Genomic DNA, 27,882 nt, shown 5'->3' on the forward strand with positions numbered 1-27,882 from the left:
TACTTAGTAATGCAAAGCTCTCTCTCATAGTGCGACATAAAACTCAAAGCATGTGTGTGTCTGCAGGTCTCTGTGATTCATACATATATTATTTTATTTTGCAAAAATCTCACCCAGTTTGCTTTGTGACACTTTTGTCGAGATGGCTGTTACCACATAAAAAATATAAAAAACCTTTTACATTTTTGTTGCAGAAACATCTTTGCTTTAAAAGATGGTGGTTTTGCTCATGGTGGTAACTAAAAATGGCCTCTTTCACTAGAACAATTTGATTATCTAAGCAACACTCATAACAGAAAAGTATGTTCAATGTGCAGCAAAATGGATGCAGGGTGGTGGTGGAATTGAAATTCAAGTGGTTTGCATTTGATTGGAAACATTTTCCCAGAGACTGTGGCTTTCATTCTGTTCTCTTGAGCTTGACTGAATTGGAACCAACCCTGGTCTCCTGCTTGATAATGTGGGGTATTAGCATTAGCCCACTGGTTGATCCCAAAGAGACTGATTGTAAGGTAAGGCTCTGCATTTCAAATACATTTTTACAGTCAACAGATTTATTATTATTTAATGGGTATATTGCAGTGGTGCCCAGAATTCCCCAGCAGAGAAGGGTGTTCTTCATGAAGAGGAAAACCCTTGCCCTGAAGTGTTTACAGAATGAACGTTTAGCTTGCTGGTTCGATATGGTATGTTACATTCTCTGAAGACTGCTTGCAATGACTAAGATATAGAAAAAGGCTGTCATACTTAATACCAAAAAGCCTTACCTTTGCCAATGAAGATTTACTAATTGCTTACACTTATTCAATGCCTGATACAGCAGAGCAGACACCTGTCTCTCTGCATTCATTTCCACAACTTCATCTGAAAATCCCAATCCGTCTGAAGTCCATCTTTGCCTGTTCAATAGATGCTGCTGCTGAGCCGTCTCCTTATGTAACATTTCATATTCCAACTTTCTGTCAAGTTCTTCAATCTCCTAGAGTTTGAAAATGTACAATGATAAGAACAATTCACAATTCACCTTGGAAGAACAATTTTCATTTGGAGTCAAGAAAAAGATGGCATCATTGGTTTGCAATATTACTTTATTCTGTACTCATTCTTCCCAATCGCTTGTGATCACTACACTTTCCAGTTCATTGTGATGGCTTCGCTAAACATGACTAGTATGCAATGAGCATCAGAACAATGCTTAAAGATATCAGTAAATCGTTGCTGTGCTAAAGGGCAATATGTCTGAAACGTTGCAATGTAGGAGACATTTGGAATGTATAATATCCATATGGCTAAGATTGAAAGGTCAGACAGCTACCTCATTTATAAGCAGGGTAAAATTACTGAAACACAATGTGAGAAATTCATGCAGACAGTTTTTAGTTATGCTGAATCTACTACTAATACTAAATAGGTTTCAAATTGGAAAATATATACCACTACTCAACATAACAAAATCAGAGTAACAAAACAATATCTCTACACTCAAACAAGAACCCTTCCCAGAAATCATTTAGGAGACTTAGCTTAATAGTGTCATTTAAAAAATCCTTGTCTTAACTGCATAATTAATATGAAATCAGGATAGCTGTGTGGTTAAGCCATTAGACTAGGACTAAGGAGATGGGGTTCAGTTCCTAGTTCTGCCACAGACTTCCTTTCTGACCATGGCCAAGTCACTTAAGATCTCTGTGCCTCTGTTATGGATCTGTAAAGTAGAGAAGATAAATATTTCCTTTCTCCCATCCTTTGTATGCTTTCTCTGCGAAGACTAAGATCATAAGGGCAAGGACTGTCCCTAACTAGGTGTATGTTTAGGGTGACCATATTTCCCTAGGCTGAATACTGGACACCTGGTAAAATTACTTGCATTCAAGTGAGTTCAACGGCAATCAATCAGAACTATGCAGTACAAATAGTCAAATTAACATAAAGTTGATTAAGCCCCTGTTAAAAAGAAATACTGTGTAGTTGGATTCTTTTTATTTACCTACTTATCTTTAAGGCTTTAGGGTTCACTCAGGGAGAGGTGACACACACTCCCGCATACCTCTCTCACACATGGGGGATGACCAATCGACCCGACCCTTCCTGCCCGGCACTCTCTGCCCTCCATGCCCGTTTGGGTCCCCGGGACACCTGTCTCTCCTGGTACCTGGCGCCACATCTTCCCAAGGCAACACATGGAAAGACGTGCAGGGTCACATGCCCCTCCGCCCCCCAAATTTCTGCCAGGGTTCACACCAGAATGTGGCCAGCAGCAGCCTTTTGGCACTGTGCGGGAGGGAAGGGACAGGAGCTGCTTCCAGCTGCAGGGGAGGAGGAGGTGGGGAAGGGATGACCTGGCCCATGTCTTTGCAGAACTCATCTCTTCTCCCTCCCCCCCCCTGCCCCCCTGCCCTCCATGTGGCTGGAAGCAGCTTGTCTCTTCCTGCCCGCATGCACAGTGTTGAAAGGCAGCTAACACTTCTAGAAAGAAAAGGAGTACTTGTGGCACCTTAGAGACTAACCAATTTATTTGAGCATAAGCTTTCGTGAGCTACAGCTCACTTCATCGGATGCATACTGTGGAAAGTGTAGAAGATCTTTTATACACACAAAGCATGAAAAAATATACCTCCCCCCACCCCACTCTCCTGCTGGCAATAGCTTATCTAAAGTGATCACTCTCCTTACAGTGTGTATGATAATCAAGGTGGGCCATTTCCAGCACAAATCCAGGTTTTCTCAAACTCCCCCCCCCCCCACAAACCCACTAACACGGCTGTTACTCTGAAACCTAACACTTCTAGGTTGCTGCTGGCCACTGATGTAACCCACCTGCCTCCATCTACAGCATGGGCAGGAAGGGGTTAAGCCCTAAGGATGCATTGTGCATCAGAGCCCAGGGAACCTGACTGCAGGGGCTTCAGCGAATCCAGCCAGAGAGGTGACTCAGCAGGGGAGGGTGCCTAGGGGACAGAACAGTTCCATGCTCCCTGGGGGCAGAACCCAGGGCGGGGTGTGTGTGTGTGAAGAGGGTGTTAAGCCTCTGCCCCAGGGGCTGCTGTGGAGCCTGCAGGTTCGTGGGGGGGTGGGGGGGTTGAATGCGCTGGAAATCGCTTCCTGACCCTCCCCCCGCCATTCCAGAGCTTAGCTGGGGGGCAGAGAGGCTTCCCCATGCCAGTGCTGTGCAGGGCTTTGATACATGCAGCGCTGGCCAAGATCTGGCACACAGTGGGGGCTGCACTGGCGGACCAGCAGGGGGGAGCGACCGGCCCCGCACGCTACATCTTCACCCCGACACCAGCCTTGCACACCCACCCTCATTGTCAGCTACTGGACCCCTCCCCCCCCCGCCACACTCACCACTGGTGGCCAGGAGGCTGGTGAGGAGGGATCTGGCCAGCAGCAGGGTCTGCCAGTACTGATGGGGGTGGGGGGGGCGTGGGGGAGGGAAGTGGAGAGACAGAAAATATGGGACAATTTGCCTGTTTTTAAGAAAAAGTCAGAACATCTGCAGGAGGGCTTAAATAAAGGACTGTCCCTTTAAAAACAGGCTGTCTGGTCACCCTATCTATGTTCAGCACTTAATACAATGGGGCCCTATGCACATCTATAACACAAATAACAAATGCAGACTAACTGCTAGTGCTGGAAATAAAAACATGCTATTTGTAGAGAGATTAATGAAGTTAACGTACAGTTAACCATTAATTTGTTCTACTGAATGGCAACATCAATAGAGTTACAAGCGATCATCTGATGTGGTGTTAGTGGTTTTTAATTAACAGGTTTCTAAGACCTTAAAAAATGTCGTGCCAGGCAGGGAAGTTTATTCAGCAGGAGACAATCTATATAAACCAAGCAAAACAGGTAGCATAAGCACAAATAGTAACCAACAGAAACTTCCCCAATCTAGGGCTCAACCCAGCACTCACAGCCTGGATAAGAAACCTACCTACTCTCTCTCTCTCTCTTCTATGTCTCCAGCAGCCCTATTTATACCCCTTCCTCTGAACACCTGTGCAAGTGCTGTAGTTAACCCTTTGTGTATTAGCAACCGGGTAGTGTCTCTGCATCCTGTTACACTGTTGTAATTATTGTATTATTTGTATTTTTGCAGGGCCTAGGAGTCCCAGTCAAGGATGAGGACCCCATTGTGCTAGGCGCTGTACAAACACAGAACAAAAAGGAGGCCCCTACTCCAAAGAGCTTACAATATAAGTATAACATAAGAGACAGAGGGACACAGACAGACAGATGGAGAAGTACAAGGAAACAATGAAATATCATTGGTCAGCACGACAGACAGTGGTCTCAGCACAACAATGGCTTTTTTGTAGATATCCCAGCAAAGATTTCAAAACAGGCAGTAAACCAGATGAAATTGGAGGATTGGGCCAAAAGAAATCTGATGAGGTTCAATAAGGATAAGTGCAGGGTCCTGCACTTAGGATGGAAGAATCCAATGCACCGCTACAGACTAGGGACCGAATGGCTAGGCAGCAGTTCTGCGGAAAAGGACCTAGGGGTGACAGTGGACGAGAAGCTGGATATGAGTCAGCAGTGTGCCCTTGTTGCCAAGAAGGTCAATGGCATTTTGGGATGTATAAGTAGGGGCATAGCGAGCAGATCGAGGGACGTGATCGTTCCCCTCTATTCGACATTGGTGAGGCCTCATCTGGAGTACTGTGTCCAGTTTTGGGCCCCACACTACAAGAAGGATGTGGATAAATTGGAGAGAGTCCAGCGAAGGGCAACAAAAATGATTAGGGGTCTAGAACACATGAGTTATGAGGAGAGGCTGAGGGAGCTGGGATTGTTTAGCCTGCAGAAGAGAAGAATGAGGGGGGATTTGATAGCTGCTTTCAACTACCTGAAAGGGGGTTCCAAAGAGGATGGCTCTAGACTGTTCTCAATGGTAGCAGATGACAGAACGAGGAGTAATGGTCTCAAGTTGCAGTGGGGGAGGTTTAGGTTAGATATTAGGAAAAACTTTTTCACTAAGAGGGTGGTGAAACACTGGAATGTGTTACCTAGGGAGGTGGTAGAATCTCCTTTCTTAGAGGTTTTTAAGGTCAGGCTTGACAAAGCCCTGGCTGGGATGATTTAACTGGGAATTGGTCCTGCTTCGAGCAGGGGGTTGGACTAGATGACCTTCAGGGGTCCCTTCCAACCCTGATATTCTATGATTCTATGATTCTAAATTACTTTTAATGCTTTATCAGCATTGATCTTATTTCTCTTGTCACTGTACATAGCTATTACAGTTTTAATACACTGTTTCATTAAACAAACTCAGAACAGCACGTTTAAACTAACATACTGTCACTTTAAGAAAGGCTCTCTGGAGAGGACAGTATTAAATTTTAAGTTGGAGTTTTCACAGTGATATCTGTCTAATGATGCCCTCTAGGAAAAAGGTTTAACTTTTAAAAACCCATTCTGTTTCTTCTGCTTCAGTGCTCTGCCAATTCCCACTTTGATAGTCACAAATGGGAGACAAACAAACCCACACTTCCCTTTGACTATATAGCATAGAACTAAAAAAACCCAACAGGATTCTGAAATTGCCAAATCTGTAAAAATTTGACAAAAGGAAGCTGTCATAAATATAAAGGGAAGGGTAAACCCCTTTGAAATCCCTCCTGGCCAGGGGAAAGCTCCTCTCACCTGTAAAGGGTTAAGAAGCTAAAGGTAACCTCGCTGGCACCTGACCAAAATGACCAATGAGGAGACAAGATACTTTCAAAAGCTGGGAGGAGGGAGAGAAACAAAGGGTCTGTGGGTCTGTCTATAGTCTGTCTTTGTCGGGGATAGACCAGGAATGGAGTCTTAGAACTTTTAGTAAGTAATCTAGCTAGGTATGTGTTAGATTATGATTTCTTTAAATGGCTGAGAAAAGAGTTGTGCTGAATAGAATAACTATTTCTGTCTGTGTGTCTTTTTTGTAACTTAAGGTTTTGCCTAGAGGGGTTCTCTATGTTTTTGAATCTAATTACCCTGTAAGATATCTACCATCCTGATTTTACAGGGGGGATTTCTTCATTTCTATTTACTTCTATTTTTATTAAAAGTCTTCTTGTAAGAAACTGAATGCTTTTTCATTGTTCTCAGATCCAAGGGTTTGGGTCTGTGGTCACCTATGCAAATTGGTGAGGATTTTTATCCAACATTTCCCAGGAAAGGGGGGGTGCAAGTGTTGGGAGGATTGTTCATTGTTCTCAGATCCAAGGGTCTGGGTCTGTAGGCAAATTGGTGAGGCTTTTTACCAAACCTTGTCCAGGAAGTGGGGTGCAAGGTTTTGGGAAGTATTTTGGGGGGAAGGACGCGTCCAAACAGCTCTTCCCCAGTAACCAGTATTAGTTTGGTGGTGGTAGCGGCCAGTCCAAGGACAACGGGTGGAATATTTTGTACCTTGGGGAAGTTTTGACCTAAGCTGGTAAAGATAAGCTTAGGAGGTTTTTCATGCAGGTCCCCACATCTGTACCCTAGAGTTCAGAGTGGGGGAGGAACCTTGACAGAAGCAAAAGCTTTTTCTGAAGTTTTTGTTATTTAAACTGTGTGCACATGCACAACGAGAGAGAGTGCCAGAGATAGACTGGATATACTCTGTGTGCACAATAACTCAAGCTTATCAGATGACTGTGCAATTTATCACATAGCTCTCACTACCACAAATGTGACAAACTTTGCAAGCTGGTCATGAAAATTATTTACCAGTCTTCGCTCTAAGTTACTCCCCTGCCCTTTACTGTTTGATCAAGAGAATGAAATATTAGTTAGTTACCCATTAAAAATATTACTTCATCTTATCAAGAGAGGCTGTGATATCAATTGGGACCTATTGGTGCTACTGTAATACAAATAATAAATAATATTATCTTTCTAGCTATAATATTAATATCTTCTGTTTAAACAGTATTGTAACTTTCTATCTGTATTTCTTTCACATAAAGATTTCATATAAATGCACACACACACCCTGCCAAAGCTATATAAATAATGGGCCAAATTTTCAGCTGGTATAAATCAACCTAGTTTGATTGCAGTCAATGAAGCTACACTAGCTGATGATCTGGCCCATGAACAGTTTACCCTTCTCAGCACTTTGTTACTTACAGGACTATGTGCCTCTAAAATCTGGGTACATTTTGACTCTGACAGTATTTTTGATGTGCTCAATTCTTCCAGAAGCAAAGCTTGTACACTTATGATAGCGGTGTAAATCTCCAATGTTGTGGACTTCTTATCAGTCTTTTGGAATTGTACAGCAGCAATGGACTCTCCAAGTTTATTCTCCCGAGAATGCAACTGATGCTCCTTTTCAAGCAGCAGCTCATTATGGACCTGGACAACAATGAAACACCAAATGTAATAAAATCAACAAAAACCTGATAAGCTTTTCTAGGGTTTTCAAAAATATATAATTATTTGGCTGCCACACGATTGACATAATATGCAAGGAAATTATCCGGGGTGGGGGGAGAGGAGGAGAGAGAAAAAGAACAGTCATTGCTTGCACATTACTCAACACATAAAAATATTAATTTTATTTAAAATAGTTGTTTTCTTTAAAACAAAATTCAGATTTCTTAGCTACAGTGGTCATATACATAAGTTTGCCTTAGATAACATTGCCTCGGAATTTCATGTAAGTCCCACAATTCACTATACTTGGGAAAACACTGCATAATGCTGAAGTATTGGTATTTAAGGTAAGTGACAACTTTTTAAGTGCATTACTATCATTGCAGAACCTTGAAACTTTTACTGTTTTTATTGCTGTGTAGGACAGTCCCCTGTGCTCTCCCTGTCTTTTTGTCCCATCCATGGCGGTCTCTTGTCTTAAATTTAAACCATAGGCTTTCTTGGGAAGGGACTGTGTTTTAGTTTAGCACAACCATGGCCTCCCAGTGCTAGTGTAGTACAAATAATAAAAACATAAAGTAACTATTGCAGAATGGGAGACTCATAGGAGACATCTCAAAAACTTTAATACGTTTTGGATGAATTTATTGCCACCAGTGATTATGGTACCTGACGGTAGCCACGTCTGGAACCTTGAACATATTTATGTTCTTCCCCATGCCTGCATTAGCCTATGTCTGCTTCTTTGCAACACCATGTGGGATGGGATTGTTCAATTACCTTGACTTGGATTCAGTTCTCAGATGGTTACTTCTCTCCTATTTCTGCCTTACTTGAGACTAAAAAATCTCTGTGTATGCCACAGTACAGATAATGGGGAAAAAAAGATCCAATGTCTAGTGGATAAAAGTATGTCAGAGAAGGTTTTTTTCATCTAACAATGGATACGTTCAAAAAATACCCAAGTTTAGTAGTAATTCTGGGTATTGTGTGTGAGACAGCGATCTTGTGGTTAAAGCACAGGGAATCAAGAGATCAGAATTCTAGACCAATTTCTGCTTTTCTGCTTCAGTCTTCTTTTATGGTTTTGAGCATTTCTTATGGGTCCAAATTTTCAAAATTGTCCACTAACTTTTGGTGCCTAGGTTTTCAGATGCACAATAGATATGGAGGCCTTGATTTTCATAGCTGCCAAAAAAATCAATTGAAGTCAATGGGAGCTGCTCAACACCTCCAAAATCAGGAGCTTGGTATCTTAAGTCAGGAACCCAACACTTGAGGCATTTCAAATTACCAGACACTTGAATATTTGGGCCTTAATCTCTCTATGTATGTTCACCTGTCTGTAAAACAGGAATAATACATTCCTAATCCAATGATTTAATCAATCATCATCATCCAAGGACACAATTATTGCTTTTGAAGTGCTCTGAGATTCTCAGATGTAAGGCATCATAAAAGTTTCAAGTTATAAAATATTAAAGTTATTGTATTTCAAAGGAGTTTTGTTTAAAGTTAGCTAATTAATTCCAAGGTGTTTCAAATTAATATAAATCCTTCCTTCTCCCCAATAAGACATTTTGTTGGATTGTCTCCTTTTGGTGAGCCCACCACTCCTGTTAATGGGAATGGGAATTGTGTGTTAACATGCGAAGGAGTCTATGGGCCTGATCCTCAACTGGTGTACAATGGAATAGCCTGAAGCCTAGACTGAAGTCAATGGTAATTACAATTTACACCAGCTGAGGAACTGGCTCTATATTCCTAGTTATCTCTGCACTAATGAACAGAGACAAAGCGTAGTTATTCTCAAACTTCATAACTATATCACCTGTCTATTTATGCTAATCATAATTATATTAAACAATATATTAACCCCATTCATTACCTTTTAAGAATAATTTAACAGACTGTCACAAGGTTTTTCAGAGCCCTAAAATGACACACAGATAATGTGATGCACATGAATTTTTCTCTGGCATTATTACTGACAAGACTGCTGTCAAGAGTGGATTGCATATCATTCAAATTTTGTTATCCAATATATAAAGCTAAATTCAAAATGTGATTTTAACCGAATCTTATTCAAGAGGATTCACGTGACATTATCTAAAATTTCCACTGAATTATATGGGATGACCTTGAACACAAGAGGAAGAAAGTTATCTGCAGAAAATTCTTCTGACCATCATCAACTAAGCCTAGCAGTACAAAGCCCTGTTAAAGAGGCAAGGTGCATGCAACAGGTACCTTCTAGATATTACTAGCATAATTCTGCCTTAACAGACAGAAAAATGTATCTTAATCATATTATTATTCAATATAAATCTCTATCTTAAACAATAAAACAAAGCAAAAATGGGGAAGATATCTGGAAAATATGAAATTGTCCCTTCCCTCCCCACAGAACCTGTAGATTCTGCAGCCCTTAGCTAGTGGCCCAGAAATGAAAAGGAGGCTTAAAATAAATGCTGCTTTCATAATTTCACAGTATTGTGGAATTTATGAGGGCCTCGATTTTGATGGTCACATGGGACCAAATATAAACTCTGGTTCTAGACTATCAGGGAAGTTTACTTTGAAATAAACTGGACTGGCTGTGGTGATACAGTGTTGTCAATTCCCATGGTTTCATTGTGAGTCTTGTGATTGTTGATGTTTTTCATTAAAAACCCAGCTCCTGGAATCCAGTGATTACAGAGGAATCTAGGTTTTTATTAAAATAATACAATTTTAAATCCTCATGGTTGTGGAGAAAAGCTTGAAAAATTTACCAGAAGGAAAACAAAAAGAATGCAACATTTATTATTTTTAAAAACTGCATGATTTTGGGGCCCAGCTCATGGTTTTTGAATGCGTGGGGTTGGTACTGTTTTGTCTTTGCTTATGCCCTATATTCAGTTTACCACATTTTTCCGTGACAGAAATAGAGAAGAGTTGTTTCATGATAATCTTTTTCCAACTGTGCAGTCGATACTTTCTCTGTACCTGTGTGCATCTCAAGAAGATCAGACAGTTTTGCAAAGGGGCAGCTGGAGTGTGTCAGATGTTTACAATGGTGCAGACAGCTCAACATGGGGGGGAAATTGCCAAGCTGCACAAATGCTTCTTTACAATACTGAAACACATTAAAAAAACCAAACATAACCATAGTAGGTCTCAGTACTGGCAGAGGAAGAAGCAGAGGGAAACGTCCTTCAGAGACCCCCCAGATACTCCTCTTGTGAAGGAGGAGACTCCAAAATGATGTTAAATGGCTCCACTGTCCACTTAGGGTATGTTTACACTGCAATAAAAGATCAGTGACACGGCTGTGACTGACCCACGTCAGTTGACTTGGGCTCGCTGGGCAATAGAATTGAAGTGTAGATATTTGGACTCGAGTCAGAGCCAGGCTCTCAGACCCTGCAGGTGGGTCGTACATATACACTGCAGTTTTTAGCCCCAAAGTCTGATTCAGCTGACCCAGACTCAGACTCTGTGCAGCAGAGTTTTTTATCGCAGTGTAGACATACCCTAAAGAATTTGCGATGGGACCTGGGCCTTTCTCCTCCAGAAGCAGACTGGACTAGGACATTGGGGGAAGTTTTTAGACTTACTTTGGAGAGGCCTTGACCAGTGAGGACAATCCAGTTTACTAAGTCCTATGGGCTGAAAAGGACAGACATGCCCTTGCAGAGCACATCCACTGGTGTGGGAAGCCCAACAAGTAAGTCCATATTCTCAGCACCTTCCTCCTGGCAGAGCAAGGGTCTGCAGGCTGGGAATAATAGTGGCAGAGCCCTCCTGTTGTGGCTCCTGCAGTCTCCTTACACATGGTGCGTGCACTATGTGGGCTTGTTTTCTACTGATCTATTTGACTGTCTCTGCCAGAGTGGAGAAGGGAAGTAGCTCAGCAGCTGCTCTCATTCATTAAGGCAACAATCCCCCCACCACAATTTTTCATCTCATACATGAAGAAGGATTGGGGGCAGGAGGAGCGAGTGAGTGGGAAGACTACTGCTCGCTCCTGCCCCCCAAATTATCGTGCAAAGCCAGGATGCTAAAGACTAAAGCAGGACTGCTGAACTACTGTGGTAGAAAATGGGAGAGAAAGTGGAAAGTGCATGGGCAAACCTTGGAGCTCTATGGACAAATCTGAGCTGCCTTTGGTATCTGGAGAACAGCCCAAGTATCTCAGTCTGGGCCCAGACATACCCGTTTCTCATTTTTATGTCTCGGTTTGTATAAGGGAGGACTCAAACAATAGAAAAGTCTGTATATTCTTTGCAGAAAGGTAAGAAACCTGTTAAAATGGAATTGAGGTCCTTTGGTCTCTGCGCAATGCTTTCCATTGAAATGCTAATAACTTTACCATTTCTTTCATATCCTCACAATTCTGCAGTTCATGAGCATTCAGAGATGTATGCTGCATTCCAGCAGCCCTGATAGGAAATCAAATAAAGATAAAAACTTCCGCAAAACATCATGCAAATCAGGACTTTGATTTAGATTATACAAGACAGCCAGTTCCACCATGAATCAGAATTTTTATCTTGTCAAAGCGAACTTCCTTTCAAAATTCAGAATGTTATTTCAAGATACTCTTACTTATGAACTAGCTGTGTAAGAAAGGCCAGGTGGCAGGACTGTGCCTTACTTCAATACCCAGGCAAAAAAATTGAACGTTTTCTTAGCATATGTCTATGCTGCAATCAGAAGTGTGATTACAGCACATGTAGAGAGCTCTGATGTAATTAGCTCAAATAACAATAGCAGATAAGCTGCGGCAGCATGAGTTGGGTATGTACTTGAGCAGCTAGCCTGTGCTGCCACAGCTTCACGGCTATCCGTACCCATGCTAGATAGATCAAAGCTAACTCAGGTGTGTCTACATATGCTGTGGTGATGGAGTTTGAGGCCACAAGGGACCACTAGATCAGAGCTCTGCCTGCACAGACTCTTTTCCCCACACAGCAGTAAGATCCAGAACCTCTTGTGTATTCCATGCTGGAGCGCATTTCCAGCCTTGAGTCTCCATGTGCTCCAGCTGTGCTGATGAGCTCTCCACGCAGGTCAAACAGGAATTGAACCTTTAAAAGTTCCCAGAGCTCTAACAGTGGAGCGGTTGTTTTCTGTGTATCTGACTGATGTGCAGTGGAGTTGAAAGTGCTCTCCAGAGTGGTCACAGCGGAGCACTGTGGGACACCTTCTGGAGGCCAATTCATTCGAATTATACAACGCAGTGTCTACACTAACCCCATGTTGACAAGCACAATGCCTCTCGTGGAGGTGGAATACAGAAGTAGATTTTACAGGCCACTTAGGTGGGCGGAAGGGACTCAACAGTGTAGACACATACATTATTAAATCGACCTAACACAGTTTATGGCTGTGGAACTCTTTGCTAAAGGATGTTGTGAAGACCAAAATGATAACAGGGTTCAAAAAAGAGCTAGATAAATTCATGGAGGATAGTCCATCAATGGCTATTAGCTAGGATGGGCAGGGATGGTGTCCTTAGCCTCTGTTTGCCAGAAGCTGGGAACAGGCAACAGGGGATGGATCGCTTGGTGATTATCTGGTCTGTTCATTCCCTATGGGGTACCTGACATTGGCCGCTGTCAGAAGACAGGACCCTGGACTATATGGACCTTTGGCGTGACCCAGTATGGCCATTCTGATGTTCTTATGTTGACCTAATTTTGCAGTGTAGACCAGGCCCTAGTCTGACCTCCTGTATAGCACCATTCAGCACCTGCACATTAATCCACCTGAAAAGAAACTAGAGTATTACAATTCACAGGAAACTAGAATATTATGTGCCACAGGCAGAGTATAGGAGAGACTAAGATGCACCAGAGGCCAAAGCCCCTGCAATGGCAGGGAAAGAATTATGTGACATATACCCAGATAATCCTGACAAGTGACCCGCATCCCTATGCTGAAGAGGAAGGCGAAAAAACAAACAAACAAGGTCCACCATGAAGCTGACCTAGGAGAAAATTCCTTTCCGACCCTACATATGGCAATCAGTTAGACCCTGAGCATGTGAGCAAGAACCAGCCAGCCAAGTGCCTGAGAAAAAGAGAATGTTCAGTGCCACCTCAGAGGCCCTGACCAACCCCACAATGTCCCATCTCCAGCTGTGGCCTTCTCCTAATGCTTTAGAGATAAAAGAAATCCTCTCAGAATACATGGGGGTTGGGAGGGGAGGGAGAATCCCTTCCTGACCCCTGCTGGTGGCTGGCTGAAACTCTGAAGCCATAAGCTTCAGAAACAAGATTATAACCAGAAGTGATCCCCAGGGATATCGAGCCCTGCCCCTACCATCACAAATAACCTCATCATACAATTACACTCAGAAATGTGTCCAGCTTGCTCTTAAAACTAATTACGTTGTTTGCCCCTACAATTCCTATTGAGAGACTGTTCCAGAACCTCACCCTTCTGATGGATAGAAACCTTCTAATATCTAGCCAGAATTTGTTCACGCCCAGTTTATATCTGTTTGTTCTTGTGCGAGCATTGTCTTTTAGCTTAAATAGCTCTTCACCCTCTCTGGTATTTACTCCCCTAACTTATGTGTAGACAGCAATCATATGTCACCTCAGTCTTCTTTTTTGCTCGGCTAAACGAGCCAAGCTCTTCCAGTATCCTCTCATAAGATAGGCCCTCCATTCCCCTGATCATCCTAGTAGCTCTTTTCTGCACCTGTTCCAGTTTAAATTAATCTTTCTTGAATATGGCTACCAGAACAGTACACGATATTCCAAGTGAGGTCTTACCAATGTCTTGTAAATGATATTAAATACTTCTCTATCACTACTGGAAATGCCTCATTCATCCTAGGATTTCATTTGCCTTTTTCACAACTGCATTACACTGGTGGCTCCTAGTCATCCTGAGAGTGATTCACACACCCAGGTCTCTCTCCTCAATCACTTCCAACTGATGAGCCCACCTTGTAGCAGAAATTCTTCCTATTAGATCCTAAGTGCGTGACCTTGCACTTTGTACAATTGATCTTCATCCCATTTCTGCAACTCCAATCTTCAAGGCCACCCAGAACTTCCTCTATAATGTTTTGTCCCCATCTGTATTGACAATGCCTCCCATAGCGTGTCAGCAAATTTCATACGCATACTCCTAATTTTTGTGTCAAGGTCATTAATAAAAATATTGAATAAGACTGGTCCCAAGACTGATCCTTGAGGAACTCCTAGTAACTTCCCCTCCTGTCTGAATCAGAGTCTCATCTCTGATTACATTGCAGACCTACCCTTAGCCCGAGCATATTGACTTGCAATGGGCTAAGTCTTTTTTGGAAAGGGTGCTGGACAAAGTACTATACTGTTGAGGATAGCTTCTATATTACTACTTTTCAGACATCAGTATTGCAATATGACAAGGTATTTCCAAAATGACTAATTTGGGGTTGTCAAGGTTCCTCCCCCATTCTGAACTCTAGGGTACAGATGTGGGGACCTGCATGAAAACCCTCCTAAGCTTATCTTTACCAGCTTAGGTCAAAACTTCCCCAAGGTAAAAAATATTCCACCCTTTGTCCTTGGATTGGCCGCTACCACCACCAAACTAATACTGGTTACTGGGGAAGAGCTGTTTGGAGTCCCAAAATACTTCCCAAAACCTTGCACCCCACTTCCTGGACAAGGTTTGGTAAAAAGCCTCACCAATTTGCCTACGTGACTACAGACCCAGACCCTTGGATCTTAAGAACAATGAACAATCCTCCCAACACTTGCACCCCCCCTTTCCTGGGAAATGTTGGATAAAAAAGCCTCACCAATTTGCATAGGTGACCACAGACCCAAACCCTTGGATCTGAGAACAATGAAAAAGCATTCAGTTTTCTTACAAGAAGACTATTAATAAAAATAGAAGTAAATAGAAATAAAGAAATCCCCCCTGTAAAATCAGGATGGTAGATACCTTACAGGGTAATTAGATTCAAAACATAGAGAACCCCTCTAGGCAAAACCTTAAGTTACAAAAAAGATACACAGACAGAAATAGTTATTCTATTCAGCATAGTTCTTTTCTCAGCCATTTAAAGAAATCATAATCTAACACGTACCTAGCTAGATTACTTACTAAAAGTTCTAAGACTCCATTCCTGGTCTATCCCCAGCAAAGACAGAATATAGACAGACTCACAAAAGCTCATGCTCAAATAAATTGGTTAGTCTCTAAGGCGCCACAAGTACTCCTTTTCTTTTTGCAAATACAGACTAACACGGCTGTTACTCTGAAACACAGACCCTTTGTTTCTCTCCCTCCTCCCAGCTTTTGAAAGTATCTTGTCTCCTCATTGGTCATTTTGGTCAGGTGCCAGCGAGGTTACCTTTAGCTTCTTAACCCTTTACAGGTGAGAGGAGCTTTCCCCCGGCCAGGAGGGATTTCAAAGGGGTTTACCCTTCCCTTTATATTTATGACAGGGGTGCTTCAATTTTAGGTTGCCCAGCTTGAAACAAGAGGCCAAAGGTAAAATCTTGGCCCCACTAAAGTCAGTGGGAGAACTCTAAAGTGCAGTTACAGACCAAGAACTGAGATGCAGAGAGACATTAAGGGCCAGATTTTTAAAGGTATTTAGGTGCCTAAAGAAGCAGATAGGCACATTCATACCTTTAAAAGGCTGGCCCTAAGTGACTTGCTCAAGTCACGTAGGAAGCATGTGACAGAGCAAGGAACTGAACTGTGGTCTCTGGAGTCCTAATCCAGCACGCTATCTGCTTCTGTTATGCCATCCATTCTACATATTAGGCCAGTTCCTCAGCTGGTGTGAACTGTTGCAGCTGCACAGACGTAACTGAGCTATGACAATTTATGTAAGTTGAGGATCTGGCCCATTATTTTCTTCCAGCTTTTATGTACATGTGGAGGATACTAACCACCAGCATGCATTTTATTTTTGCAATATCTTCAAAATGAGAAAAACATGCTTGAAGGATGATTTGTTTCATATGGCACAACAGCAGTAACATTTGAGGGGTCTCTGTGGGGCAAGGAATGTCTTCAAAGAAGTTTACAGTGCATCTGTAAAAAGCTACACAAAATTATTATGATAGAAGTATAAACACAATAGGACTAAATGTTTCCCTCTTTCTTCACAGGAAGCTCACTTTTAGATGTAGGATTTAATGAATTATACATGCATGTAGTCTGGAAGTGAATGAATGAATAATGCATAGATGAATGAGTAAATGACTGGTCACCATCAATACAGGTTTCAAACTCATTAAAATATTAAAATAAATAATGAATAAGCAAGAAAATACAACTTGATAGCTCACATTCACTTTGAAGCTGAGGCAAGGACGTGAGCTTTGATAGTTGTGGAATTCGAAGGGGAAAAAAGGTGACAGTCACTGGCAGAAATACACATACTTTTGTTGTAACTCAGTAGAAGAATCAGATGACACAACATTCTAAGGTTTTGTTGCTCTCCATCCAGTTTGGTATATTATAGGAATTATTTTACTCAAGAACCAAAATAGCCAGAGGAAGTAGAAATTTGGATTCCACTTGCATGTTATTAAACACCATCCTCAATAAGAAACATGTTATTGTGTAATGGGGATTCACTCAAGTGTGTTTAGCCACTTTTTATTTATGTACAGCATTATATAATTAACAACTCTCAACTAAACAAAATGTAGAGCTATTCAGACTGGCGCTCAAAGATGTGACCATCAGCACAAATTCTTTCTTAAGAGTAACCTTCTTCCCCCTCTCAGCTTCAAAGGCCACAATCATGAAAACACTTATATATTTGCTTCATCTGAGTAATCTCACTGAAGTCAACTCATGTGTCACACTGACTTCAGTGGAAGTTGGATCAAACCCCCAATTAAATAACCCCTAGCCAAAAGCAGAGGACTATTGTAGCACTAGACAGTGAAAACAGGCATATAAAATGCTGGTTCCTACTTTAACAATCTAAAAGACTTTAAGGGCAGAATGGACCATCACGATCATGTAGTCTGACCTCTTGCACATTGCAGGCCACAGAACCTCACCCACTCACTCCTGTAATAGACCCATAACCTCTGGATGAGCTACTGAAGTCCTCAAATCATGGCTTAAAGACTTCAAGCTTCAGAGACTCCACAATTTAAACTAATTTAAACCTATAAGTGACCTGTATCCCACGCTGCAGAGGAAGGCAACCCCCACCCCCACCCCCCAGGGTGTTTGCCAATGTGTCCTGGGGGAAAATTTCTTCCCAACCCCAAATATGGTGATCAGTTAGACCCTGAGCATGTGGACAAGACCCACCAGCCAGATACCTGGGAAAGAATTCTCTGTAGTAACTCAGAGCTCCCCCCACATCTAGTGTCCCACCACTGGCTGTTGGAGATATTTGCTGTTAGCAGTCGCAGATTGGCTAATGCCATTGTCAGCAATTTCATCATACCATCCCCTCCATAAACTTATCAAGCTCAGTCTTGAACTGAAGTTAGTTGAAGTTAGTTTTTTTGCCCCCACTGCTCCCCTTGGAAGGCTGTTCCATAACTTCACTCCTATGATGGTTAGAAATCTTTGCCTAATTTTGAACCTAAACTTGTTGATGGCCAGTTTATATCTATTTGTTCTTCTGTCCACATTGGCACTTAACTTAAATAACTCCTCTCCCTCCCTGGTATTTATACCTCTGATGTATTTATAGAAAGCAATCATATCTCATCTCAGCCTTCCTTTGGTTAGGCTAATCAAGCCAAGCTCTTTGAGTCTCCTCTCATAAGGTAGATTTTCCATTCCTCAGATCATTGCTGAAAATGCATCAAATTATGCGTCTTCAACATACTCTCCTGCTGCTGATTCCCTCTGCAATTTCCTAATCAACTAACTTTCTTTAAATTTAACTGAACAACGTAAATCCAATAAAATAAGCCCTTCACTTGAAAGTGTTAACTTCCAATTTCCATATTCGTTACTGACTCTAGTTGCTACTTGTGCCGTTTCTCTCTCACTTAATTTTTACAAATAAAGGAATTGATCCTAAGATGCATTGACCATCTTTGATGAGGTCTATAATTAATATTAATTACTACTTGCAGTCCAATAGTACCAAGAGGCCCTAGTTAGGGACAGAGGCTCATCGTGCTAAAAGTTGTAAATATTTTGTGCTTGATTTCTGTACGTCCTATAGTCTTCTTGCTTATCTGCAGAACAGCACCAGACTCGTATTGGATCTTTTTTATAATGCCCCTTGCCTGTCTTTTGTCTTGTACAACTGTCACTTCCTCATGCCATGTACATGGGACAGCCTGAAAGCTGAGCAACTAGAGACACAACTAGAGAAGAAAGGACATATTCTGTTTGAGTCCAACCTGGAAAACTATATAACAGATTTGCAGGCACCTCTCAGAATCAGGCCTCAAAACTCTTTCCATATCCTCCTAACACATTACCTCCTATCTATAATCCTTGCTCTCACAGCCCTCTTGGAAGTCTGTAAGAAAGACTATAACCCCCTGCTCCTTTCTTCTTCAGGCATCACTTCCACTCACTGAGTTTAGGAGCCTTCTGCAGTACTGAGCAGCTCAGAGCCAACTCTCTCACACAGCATTCAAATTCTCAAAAAAAGCTCAGCAGGATAGTAGGAAGTGGCAGTAGTCAATGGGAAAGTAGTAAGACTTAACATTGTTCCATTTTTACATTTCTCCCTCACCCTCCTGAACTGGTCATACAATTTTGGATGACAACAGTGAGTGAGAAGAGGAAAACCATTTATATTAAAGAAAAAAATATAAAAAATACTAATGGGTAGGAATTTGAATGAGAACCTAGACAATGAATTGCAAAGGGAAAGAATGAAAACTTTATTTATACTCACAAGATAAAGTTTTTTGTTACATTTCTGGTATACTAGTGATAATATGCGATCATTTTCCTTAATAATAATCTACCCTCCTCATTGGGATAAACTAGGTGGCCTTTGGTAGCTAACATGCGGTTCAACTCAAAAGAAGACAGGCAAGGACATTACAAAAGAACTCCGGAGCGAGCCTGGTGCTGTATCTAAATTGAAATAAACTCTCCATCAATGAAATGATAAAAAGGGCTATAGAAGTTACACAAATCAAGCACATTTACTGCCTCAAAATATTAGTGTCACATTAAAGCAGAATTTTCCATAAATAAAACATACTGCATCCAGTATTTCCTATTCTCTTGGGCCTCCTGGTAAAGGATATACAGATTGCAGGAAATGTAATCAAACACACTACACTGTCTATCTTAAATATATGAAAACTAATCTTGATAAGGCAATCATTTAACAGATTATTATTTGAATTATTTATCTATGGTATTCATATGACACCCGTTACTATAGTATCTCAACACCCAACTCATAATGTCTAATGCTTTTATCCTTACAACACCTCTGTGAGGTAAGGAAGTGCTATTACCTGCATTTTACAGAGGCATGGAGAGTTTAAGTAACTTGCCCACTATCACGTGGGAAGTCTCTGGCAGAGCAGGGTGCTGAATCTGGGTTGCCCAAGTTCCAGGCTAGCACCCTAACTGCAGGACCATTCTTTCCTCCTGTCAGTATTGTTATACTTATTGTAGTATTCTACTTTATCTTAAAGTAGAGGCAGGCTCCCATCTTAATCTTCACTGTACAAAACCAAAGTAAAAGTTGGTCCCTGCCCCTCTGGCTTTACACTCTAAACTCCTGAGCCTAGCTTTCAGTGGAGCTGGAGCTATCAGAGCTTGATCCTGCTCCATTAAGTCAGTGGCAAAACTAATGAGTTGAATGGACAGACAGTGGGCACTAAGGGAAATTTTTACACCACTTCTGATAGGTCTATTGTACAAGGTAGCAGCAGCAGCATCTGTGGAAGTCATGCAGTGGGTGTGCACCTCCTGTGTGGTGTGCAACCTGCTTCACAAGGGCTCCTTGTGTGTATGCACACTGAAGAGTGTGGAACACGGGTGATTCAGAGACATGTGGAGCCTCGGGATCTGCTACAGTACAGATACTCTATTCTCTACCTGTGCTGAAGTCACAGAGGGTTAATTTTTCCTGGCACAGGGAGAATTCCTCCCCTTCATGCACCCAGTCCAACCCAGCTGTTCAGGCTGTGTTTCAGCAGGAGGATCTGAGTTTTAATGAGGGAGGATTTTGGTGATCTATGTGAAATGAGGTAATGGCCTACACTCAGTTCCCAGTGAACAGATGTTCCTATCATCATCACCGGCATCCTTGTTTCAGTAGAAAGGTCAAGGATCAAATCAGTCTGGAACCTGAATCATTCTCTCAGCTGTGAAGTGAGCTTTCTAGAGCAGAGTACTTCAGGAACACTGGAGGGGCTGTGAGGGACTTGTATTGTTATACCCTGCTCTGACACAGATGTACTGGAGGGAGCTCTGTGGATCTTGCAGGGAGTCCCTTGTTAAAATTCTGCCACCCTGATTTCCTTGTCTCTGCCTCAGTTCATCCCTATGTTGATACTCTTGAATCATCCCTGTTGGAATAGACTTATCTATGCTGCTCCTAAAGATACTTTCAAAGAGTAAATTATTTTGCCTTTAAAATACAGCAAATGTCAAATATTTTGAAAACATTTTCCTAGAGAAAGAAACTTTCCAGGTTGCTCTATAAGCATTGTTACTGAAAGGGGTAAGCAAACTGATAGATTCCCCAGTTCCTCCAGGCTCGTCTTAGTGAGTACTTGCACCTCTGGAATACTGAGTTTGTCACAGGCAAGATGAGAAATTTTTCTAGAAGCTCATTGTCTGAGGCAGCTTCATCGCTGTGTTCTTGTGATAAACAGGAAACACCAGCATTCAGGCATGGGGACTTGCCACCTTTCACACAAACAAAATGAACTCTAAAATTTACAACTAAAATCACAGGTGATAATCTATTTTAAATGCAACATAATCTTGAAAGTCCAGGAGACAAGCACAAAAGAAAGATGAAATATTTTCCATACTTATGCATATCACAGACTTATAGACTTTAAGGCCAGAAGGGGACCATCATGATCATCTAGTCTGAGCTCCATGCCTCTCTCTGTCTTGGTCTTGAATGTATTCACAGGAAATTATTGTTATTTTGTAATTGTTGAGCATCAATGTACAGAACAACATTTACATTTACCTTGCTCAAATTTTCATCTGTAATCGGTTCGTCATAGATGTGAATTTTATCCTCCAAAGATTTTTTCAGAACATCTATCTTATTTCTATTCTTGGATCGTTGTTTTTTGATCTTGGGCTGTGGCTGTAAAAAGTCATCACATCGTTTAATATTTTTAAAACTTATATGACATTACTATGTGTTAGTATTATTACTATTATTTGTGGGCAATTCCCCAGTTAATAATACAAAACTGAAATCTTGACTTTCATGACAAAATGTTCCTTGGAAATGCATGTTCTACCTATGCCTTTCAGAGGACCCATTCAGTAATTTCAAACCAAGCCACAAAATGTGCCTAACTTTTTTTAACGCAGGTTTACATATTCATCCCTTCCATGAAAAGAAGATGCAATTGCCAAGTTGCAATATAGTAATTTTGTCCTGCTAGCATAGGAGTGACAAATTTGGTTTTACACAAACATTTAGTGAATGCTATATGCAATGACTTGATGAAATTTTCCTCATCCTTTTTGAAAGCCATAAAAAAAGAACGAGATATCATATTCATTTAAAAATTAAATTGTTTTCAAAATGCACTGTATGAATCACAAATGACCCATGATAATATTAAGGAGCACCCTACTACGTAATCTGATTATTCTTGACCTTTGTATTCTTTACAGGAATATAAACTGAGCATAATGTGCTCTCAGGGAAAAGATAACATCTGTTCAACTCTATGGCTCTGCAAAGTCATTTCCCTTTTGAAATACAGAGCATTTTGGAAATCATTAAGATTTTGAACTAGGCTAATTCCTAGTGCAATTAGCCTAAGTTAGTTTACACATTAAGAAAAACACAGTCAATCAAATTGCAGTCAGAGGGGAGACATATCACCCTTTGTTATATTGCTATGACCTACAATTCATAGAAGAGACATGTTTCTTTTTCTATGGAGAAAGTTAAGGTAAAGAATTAATCTGTAGTTTATAACATTCAAGACAATTAAGCATCATCTACACAAAGTTAAATAACCAAATAGAAAATTTGTTACCCAATTAGCTAATACTTTCCTGGCTGGGACTGACCTCTTTACACCAACTGACCTCTTCTGAGATGAGTATTCCCTAGCTTCTGTTACGTACATTAGAAAAAAATGAGAGAGTACATCCTTAGGAGAGTCATGATTCTCCTCTTGGAACGGCAAGTCTAAAAGCAACCCACTACCCACTCTTGAACAGAAAAGGGGACCCTCAAGCTTTTCTGTTTTTAAGTGGATTGGAATGGACTTGGATTTTCCCCCAGACAATATCTAACTGACTCAGCAGTAGAGTCAGACTGAGTCCCAGATGCTGAAGAAGAATGACTCAGCATTGTGGATATGTCTCCAGAGGAGTCTCAGTTTGGGATATGGCGGTCCCAACAAATCTCCAGTTTCAGACTAAGGATCCAATAGGCTGGGAGCAGACAAAACACAGCTCCATTTTTTTGGCTTCAGAAAGGGCCTCCTTAGAGATGGATCACCTCCTGGCTTACTGCTTATTCCCATTATAGGGGATAGGGCCCTGGAACAATTAGTCTACATAGGAAGGGAAGGATGGAGGAAACACATTTTCTCATTGCTGCCTGAAAAGCATCTTTAAATGCCAAAACAACAAGGAGTACTTGTGACACCTTAGAGAATAACACATTTATTTGGGCATAAGCTTTTGTGGGCTAAAACCCACTTCATCAGATACATGGAGTGGAAAATACAGTAGGCAGGTGTATATACACAGTGCATGAAAAGATGGATACTAATGACAAGGCAGCACTGAACTACCACAAATCACATTGTAGGAGGCAGGGAATCTGTTATGCAAGTGGAAGGTGCACTGGACCTCTGAACAAATCTGAGCTGCATCAAGCATTTATAGGAAAGGAGGCTGTTACGCTCCAATGCACCCCGGAATAGAAACCCATAAGAACATAAGAATGGCCATACTGGGTCAGACCAAAGGTCCATCCAGCCCAGTATCCTGTCTACCGACAGCGGCCAATGCCAGGTACCCCAGAGGGAGTGAACCTAACAGGTAATGATCGAGTGATCTCTCTCCTGCCATCCATCTCCACTTTCTGACAAACAGAGGCTAGGGACACCATTCCTTGCCCCAAACCACAAATAAAACAAAGCAAGACATGCAGGTAGGTTGCCAGTCAAAACATGTAATAATCATGAACTAGTTAGGTTAGCAAAAGTCAGAACAAAACATGATAACAGTCTGAACAGCAGATATGTAGCACCAGACCCTGAGTAGATGCACACACCCACTGTTCAGCACACAAACAGAGCCTTAAACAAGAACAGGAACACCGAGTTCAAGGAGTTGGAACCAGGACACAAAACAGGAGCAGAAACAGAGAAGAGGAAGCAGGAAGGGAACACATCAGTCAGCACAATTTCCTTCCTTCTCTCCAAAAGTTGAGTGGTACCTGGCCAGAGGCACCAGGTGATCCTAGGGTCATAGGTTTATACCTCTGATTCAGCTCAAGAGATGGATGCTATTGCTGTGTGCAACTTCCCCAACTGGTCAATGATATCAATGTACGCAGAAAGAGTGACCTCTTCCCTATCTGTTCCCCTTTCAGTAGGCAGTATATTTTCCTATTCCAGAGGACATGCTTCCATGCTGATGATGCTCGTTAAAAAAATTAGGCGTTAATTACATTTGTGACTGAACTCTTTGGGGGAGAACTGTACATTTCCTGCACTGTGTTTTACCTGCATTCTGCCATATATTTCATGTCACAGCAGTCTCAGAGATGACCCAGCACATGTTCGTTTTAAGAACACCTTCACAGGTGTGACAAAACACAAAGAAGGTGCCAATGTTAGATTTCTAATAATAGGTACAGCCCTCAACCTAAGATTTAAGAATCTGAAGTGCCTTCCAAAATCTGAGAGGGACGAGGTGTGGAACATGCTTTCAGAAGTCTTAAAAGAGCAACACTTAGATACGGAAACTACAGAACCCAAACCACCAAAAAAAGAAAATCAGACTTCTGCTGGTGGCATCTGACTCAGATGATGAAAATGAACATGAGGTTGTTCACTCTGCTTTGGATCGTTATCTAGCAGAACGCATCATCAGCATTGACGCATGTCCTCTGGAATGGTGGCCGAAGCATGAAGGGGCATACAGATGTTTAGCATAACTGACACGTAAATACCTTGCAATGCTGACTACAAAAGTGCCATGCGCATGCCTGTTCTCACTTTCAGGTGACATTGTAAACAAGAAGCGGGCAGCATTATCTCCTGCAAATTTTAACCAAACTTGTTTGTCAGAGTGATTGCCAGAGTAGTAGGGCTGAATGGACTTGCAGGCTCTAAAATTTTACATTGTTTCATTTTTGAATGCAGTTTTTTTGTATATAATTCTACATTTGTAAGTACAACTTTCATGATAAAGAGATCGCACTACAGTACTTGTATGAGGTGAATTGAAAAATATTATGTCTTTTGTTTTTTTACAATGTCAATACTTGTAATCAAAAATAAATATAAAGTGAGCACTGTACACTCTGTATTCTGTGTTGTAATTGAAATCAGTATATTCGAAAATGTAGAAAACATCCAAAAATATTTAAATAAATGGTATTGTATTATTAACAGCGCGATTAATCACGATTAATTTTTTAATGGCTATTAATTTTTTTAATCGCTTGACAGCCCTAATTATTATTTTTGATTACAAAAATTTACACTGTAAAAATGGCAAACAAAAGAAACAGTATTTTTCAGTTCACCTCATACAAGTACTGTAGTGCAATCTCTTTATTGTGTCAGTGCAACTTACAAATGTAGATTTTTTTTTTGTTACATAACTGCACTCAAACGCAAAACAATGTAACTTTAGACTAGCCTACAAGTCCCCTCAGTCCTACTTCTTGTTCATCCAATCGCTAAGACAAACAAGTTTGTTTACATTTATGAGAGATAATGCTGCCTGCTTCTTATTTACAATGTCACCTGAAAGTGAGAACAGGTGTTCGCATGGCACTTTTGTAGCCAGCATTGCAAGGTATTTACATTCCAGTTATGCTAAACATTCATATGCCCCTTCATGCTTCGGCCACCATTCCAAATGGTATTCTATTATTGTTTAACAGTGCGATTAATCATTTGATTAATTGCGATCATTTTTTTTAATAGTGCAATTAATCACAATTAATTTTTTAATTGCTTAACAGCCCTAGAAATTATGAATGCAAAGGGATGACATCAGTAATCGGCTGTAACAGTTAGCAGTGCAATCACGGGGTGAGTAATATCCACTGCAATTCTCTGCCGCGGTCTGTTTACAACTATGCAGTGTGCAGACTGGGCATGCCCTCACATGATGCTCAATGTCTAAATGCAGCCCTGGCCACCAAGCATAAACTACACCGAAGTTCCTTCCTTTTCATAACTCCCATGTGTCCTTAATGAGCCACGTCCAGGACTGCTTGTCACCATGCTGCTGGAATAGTCACCCACACTCCTCTGTATAAGATATGTTGAGTAACATACCTTCAGTGTGAGTTCAGAACGAATTTTGTAGAAGAACATAGATAAAGTTTTCTTAAGAACGAGGTTCATCCAACCTGCTTGTACAGCATGTATCACCTTGCACGTGTCAGCATCTTGAAGAGTGGCATTAGTGGTCCACCCTAAATCAGTTGGCACATCTTTCAGTGAAAAGCATATGGGGTATGTGGCTGTTTCTGCATATGAGGGTGCCAACAAAGCAGAATTTCTCAAAAGAGATCAACAATTAAATTAGGTCTTCCTTGGATATATACCAAATCAAAGTTATACTGCTACAGCTGAATAATCCACCACTGGACCCTCACGCTCAGCTGATCAATGGGACACAAATGATCAGTTTCTAAGGTGAAATGTCTTCCCACTAAGTAAAACTTCAAGTGTACAATAGCAAAAAACCTCGCCAAGACCTGTGGTTCAGTCTGGGAATACGTCACTTTTGTTCAGGTGAGAGTACAGGATTTAAATGTAACTGGCAGTCCCTCCTGGAACAGAACTGCACCCAGCTCCCAATTGCATGCTTCACTTTGACTCACCATGGGTTTCTATAGATCAAAATAAGCCTGGGACTGGATCCACCAGAGGGCTTGATGCAGGGTTTCAAAAGCTTGCTTTGCTTTTTTAGTCCAAACCAACTGCCCCTGGCTCTGGGTTAAACCCCACAGCAGTTTAGCAAGGGTACTAAAAGGGGGCAGAGCACAACCACCTATATATTGAGGTAGGCCACGGAACAAACATAAATCAGTATCGGAGCAACAGCTGGTAGCTGTTAGGCCATCAGTTTCACACCATTGATGGACAAAGAATACCCGAGAAACTCCACAGCAACCTTTGCAAAACTGCACTTGGCCCAGTCAACTTTATGCCAGCTTGTTGGAGTTGGGTTAGCATCAGGTCCAGAACAACATTATGCTCAGGAGGAGTCTGAGCAAAGATGAGAATATCATCCAAATAGCAACTTGTACCCTAGTTATTATCCGGGTGCTGAGACCACTTTCTGTAATACCTCAGGAGCAGAGACTAATCCAAAAGGGAGCTGTTGATAGCAATACTCCCAAATGGTTTGCTGACAGGTCAACAACAACTGCAAACTTTCAGGTACTTGCCAATAACCGGATTGGTAGTCCAACACAGAGAAAATCTGGGATCCACTTATTCACCAAGTCACCTCATTGAAGGCAATTGAAACTGCTCATGTTTCACATATTTATGAAGGTCCCTAAAATCTGTGCACAAATGAATATCACCACTCTTCTTCTTGTGACAAAGCTCCTCCTCTACCTTGGTGGGTCTTGCACTTACTGGCGGATTTGCTCGCCTTGGAGCTTCACGGCAGCCCTCAGTTTGGCCGTTTTCGTGAACCCACAGTCCAGGTCGACTCCTCCTGTGTCGGACCAGGAGTTGGGAGGTTTGGGGGGAACCCGGGCCTGCCCTCTACTCCGGGTTCCAGCCCAGGGCCCTGTGGAATGCAGCTGTCTAGAGTGCCTCCTGGAACAGCTGTGCAACAGCTACAACTCCCTGGGCTACTTCCCCATGGCCTCCTCCCAACACCTTCTTTATCCTCACCATAGGACCTTCCTCCTGGTGTCTGATAATGCTTGTACTCCTCAGTCCTCCAACAGTCTGCGTTCTCACTCTCAGCTCCTAGTGCCTCTTGCTCCCAGCTCTTCACACGCACACCACAAATTGAAGTGAGCTCCTTTTTAAAAACCAGGTGCCCTGATTAGCCTGCCTTAATTGATTCTAGCAGCTTCTTGATTGGCTGCAGCTGTTCTAATCAGCCTGTCTTAATTGTCTCCAGAAGGTTCCTGATTGTTCTGGAACCTTCCCTGTTACCTTACCCAGGGAAAAGGGACCTACTTAGCCT

At 41.7% G+C, this 27,882-nt stretch overlaps 1 protein-coding gene across 9 annotated transcripts in view; it reads right to left on the reverse strand.

Moving 5' to 3' along the window:
• Positions 1 to 27,882, reverse strand: part of EVC2 (EvC ciliary complex subunit 2) — a 166,545-nt gene that overhangs the window by 25,944 nt on the left and 112,719 nt on the right. For all 9 annotated transcript variants that reach the window (XM_048848895.2, XM_048848896.2, XM_048848894.2 and 6 more), the window contains 3 exons: positions 21,467 to 21,589; positions 7,102 to 7,329; positions 768 to 979 (listed from right to left, as the gene is read on the reverse strand). In XM_048848895.2, coding sequence (XP_048704852.1) covers positions 768 to 979; positions 7,102 to 7,329; positions 21,467 to 21,589 — 563 coding nt within the window. The remainder of the gene's footprint in view (positions 1 to 767; positions 980 to 7,101; positions 7,330 to 21,466; positions 21,590 to 27,882) is intronic.

This window comes from Caretta caretta, chromosome 4 (genome assembly GCF_965140235.1).
Source record: "Caretta caretta isolate rCarCar2 chromosome 4, rCarCar1.hap1, whole genome shotgun sequence".
NCBI classification, from domain to species: Eukaryota; Metazoa; Chordata; order Testudines; family Cheloniidae; genus Caretta; species Caretta caretta.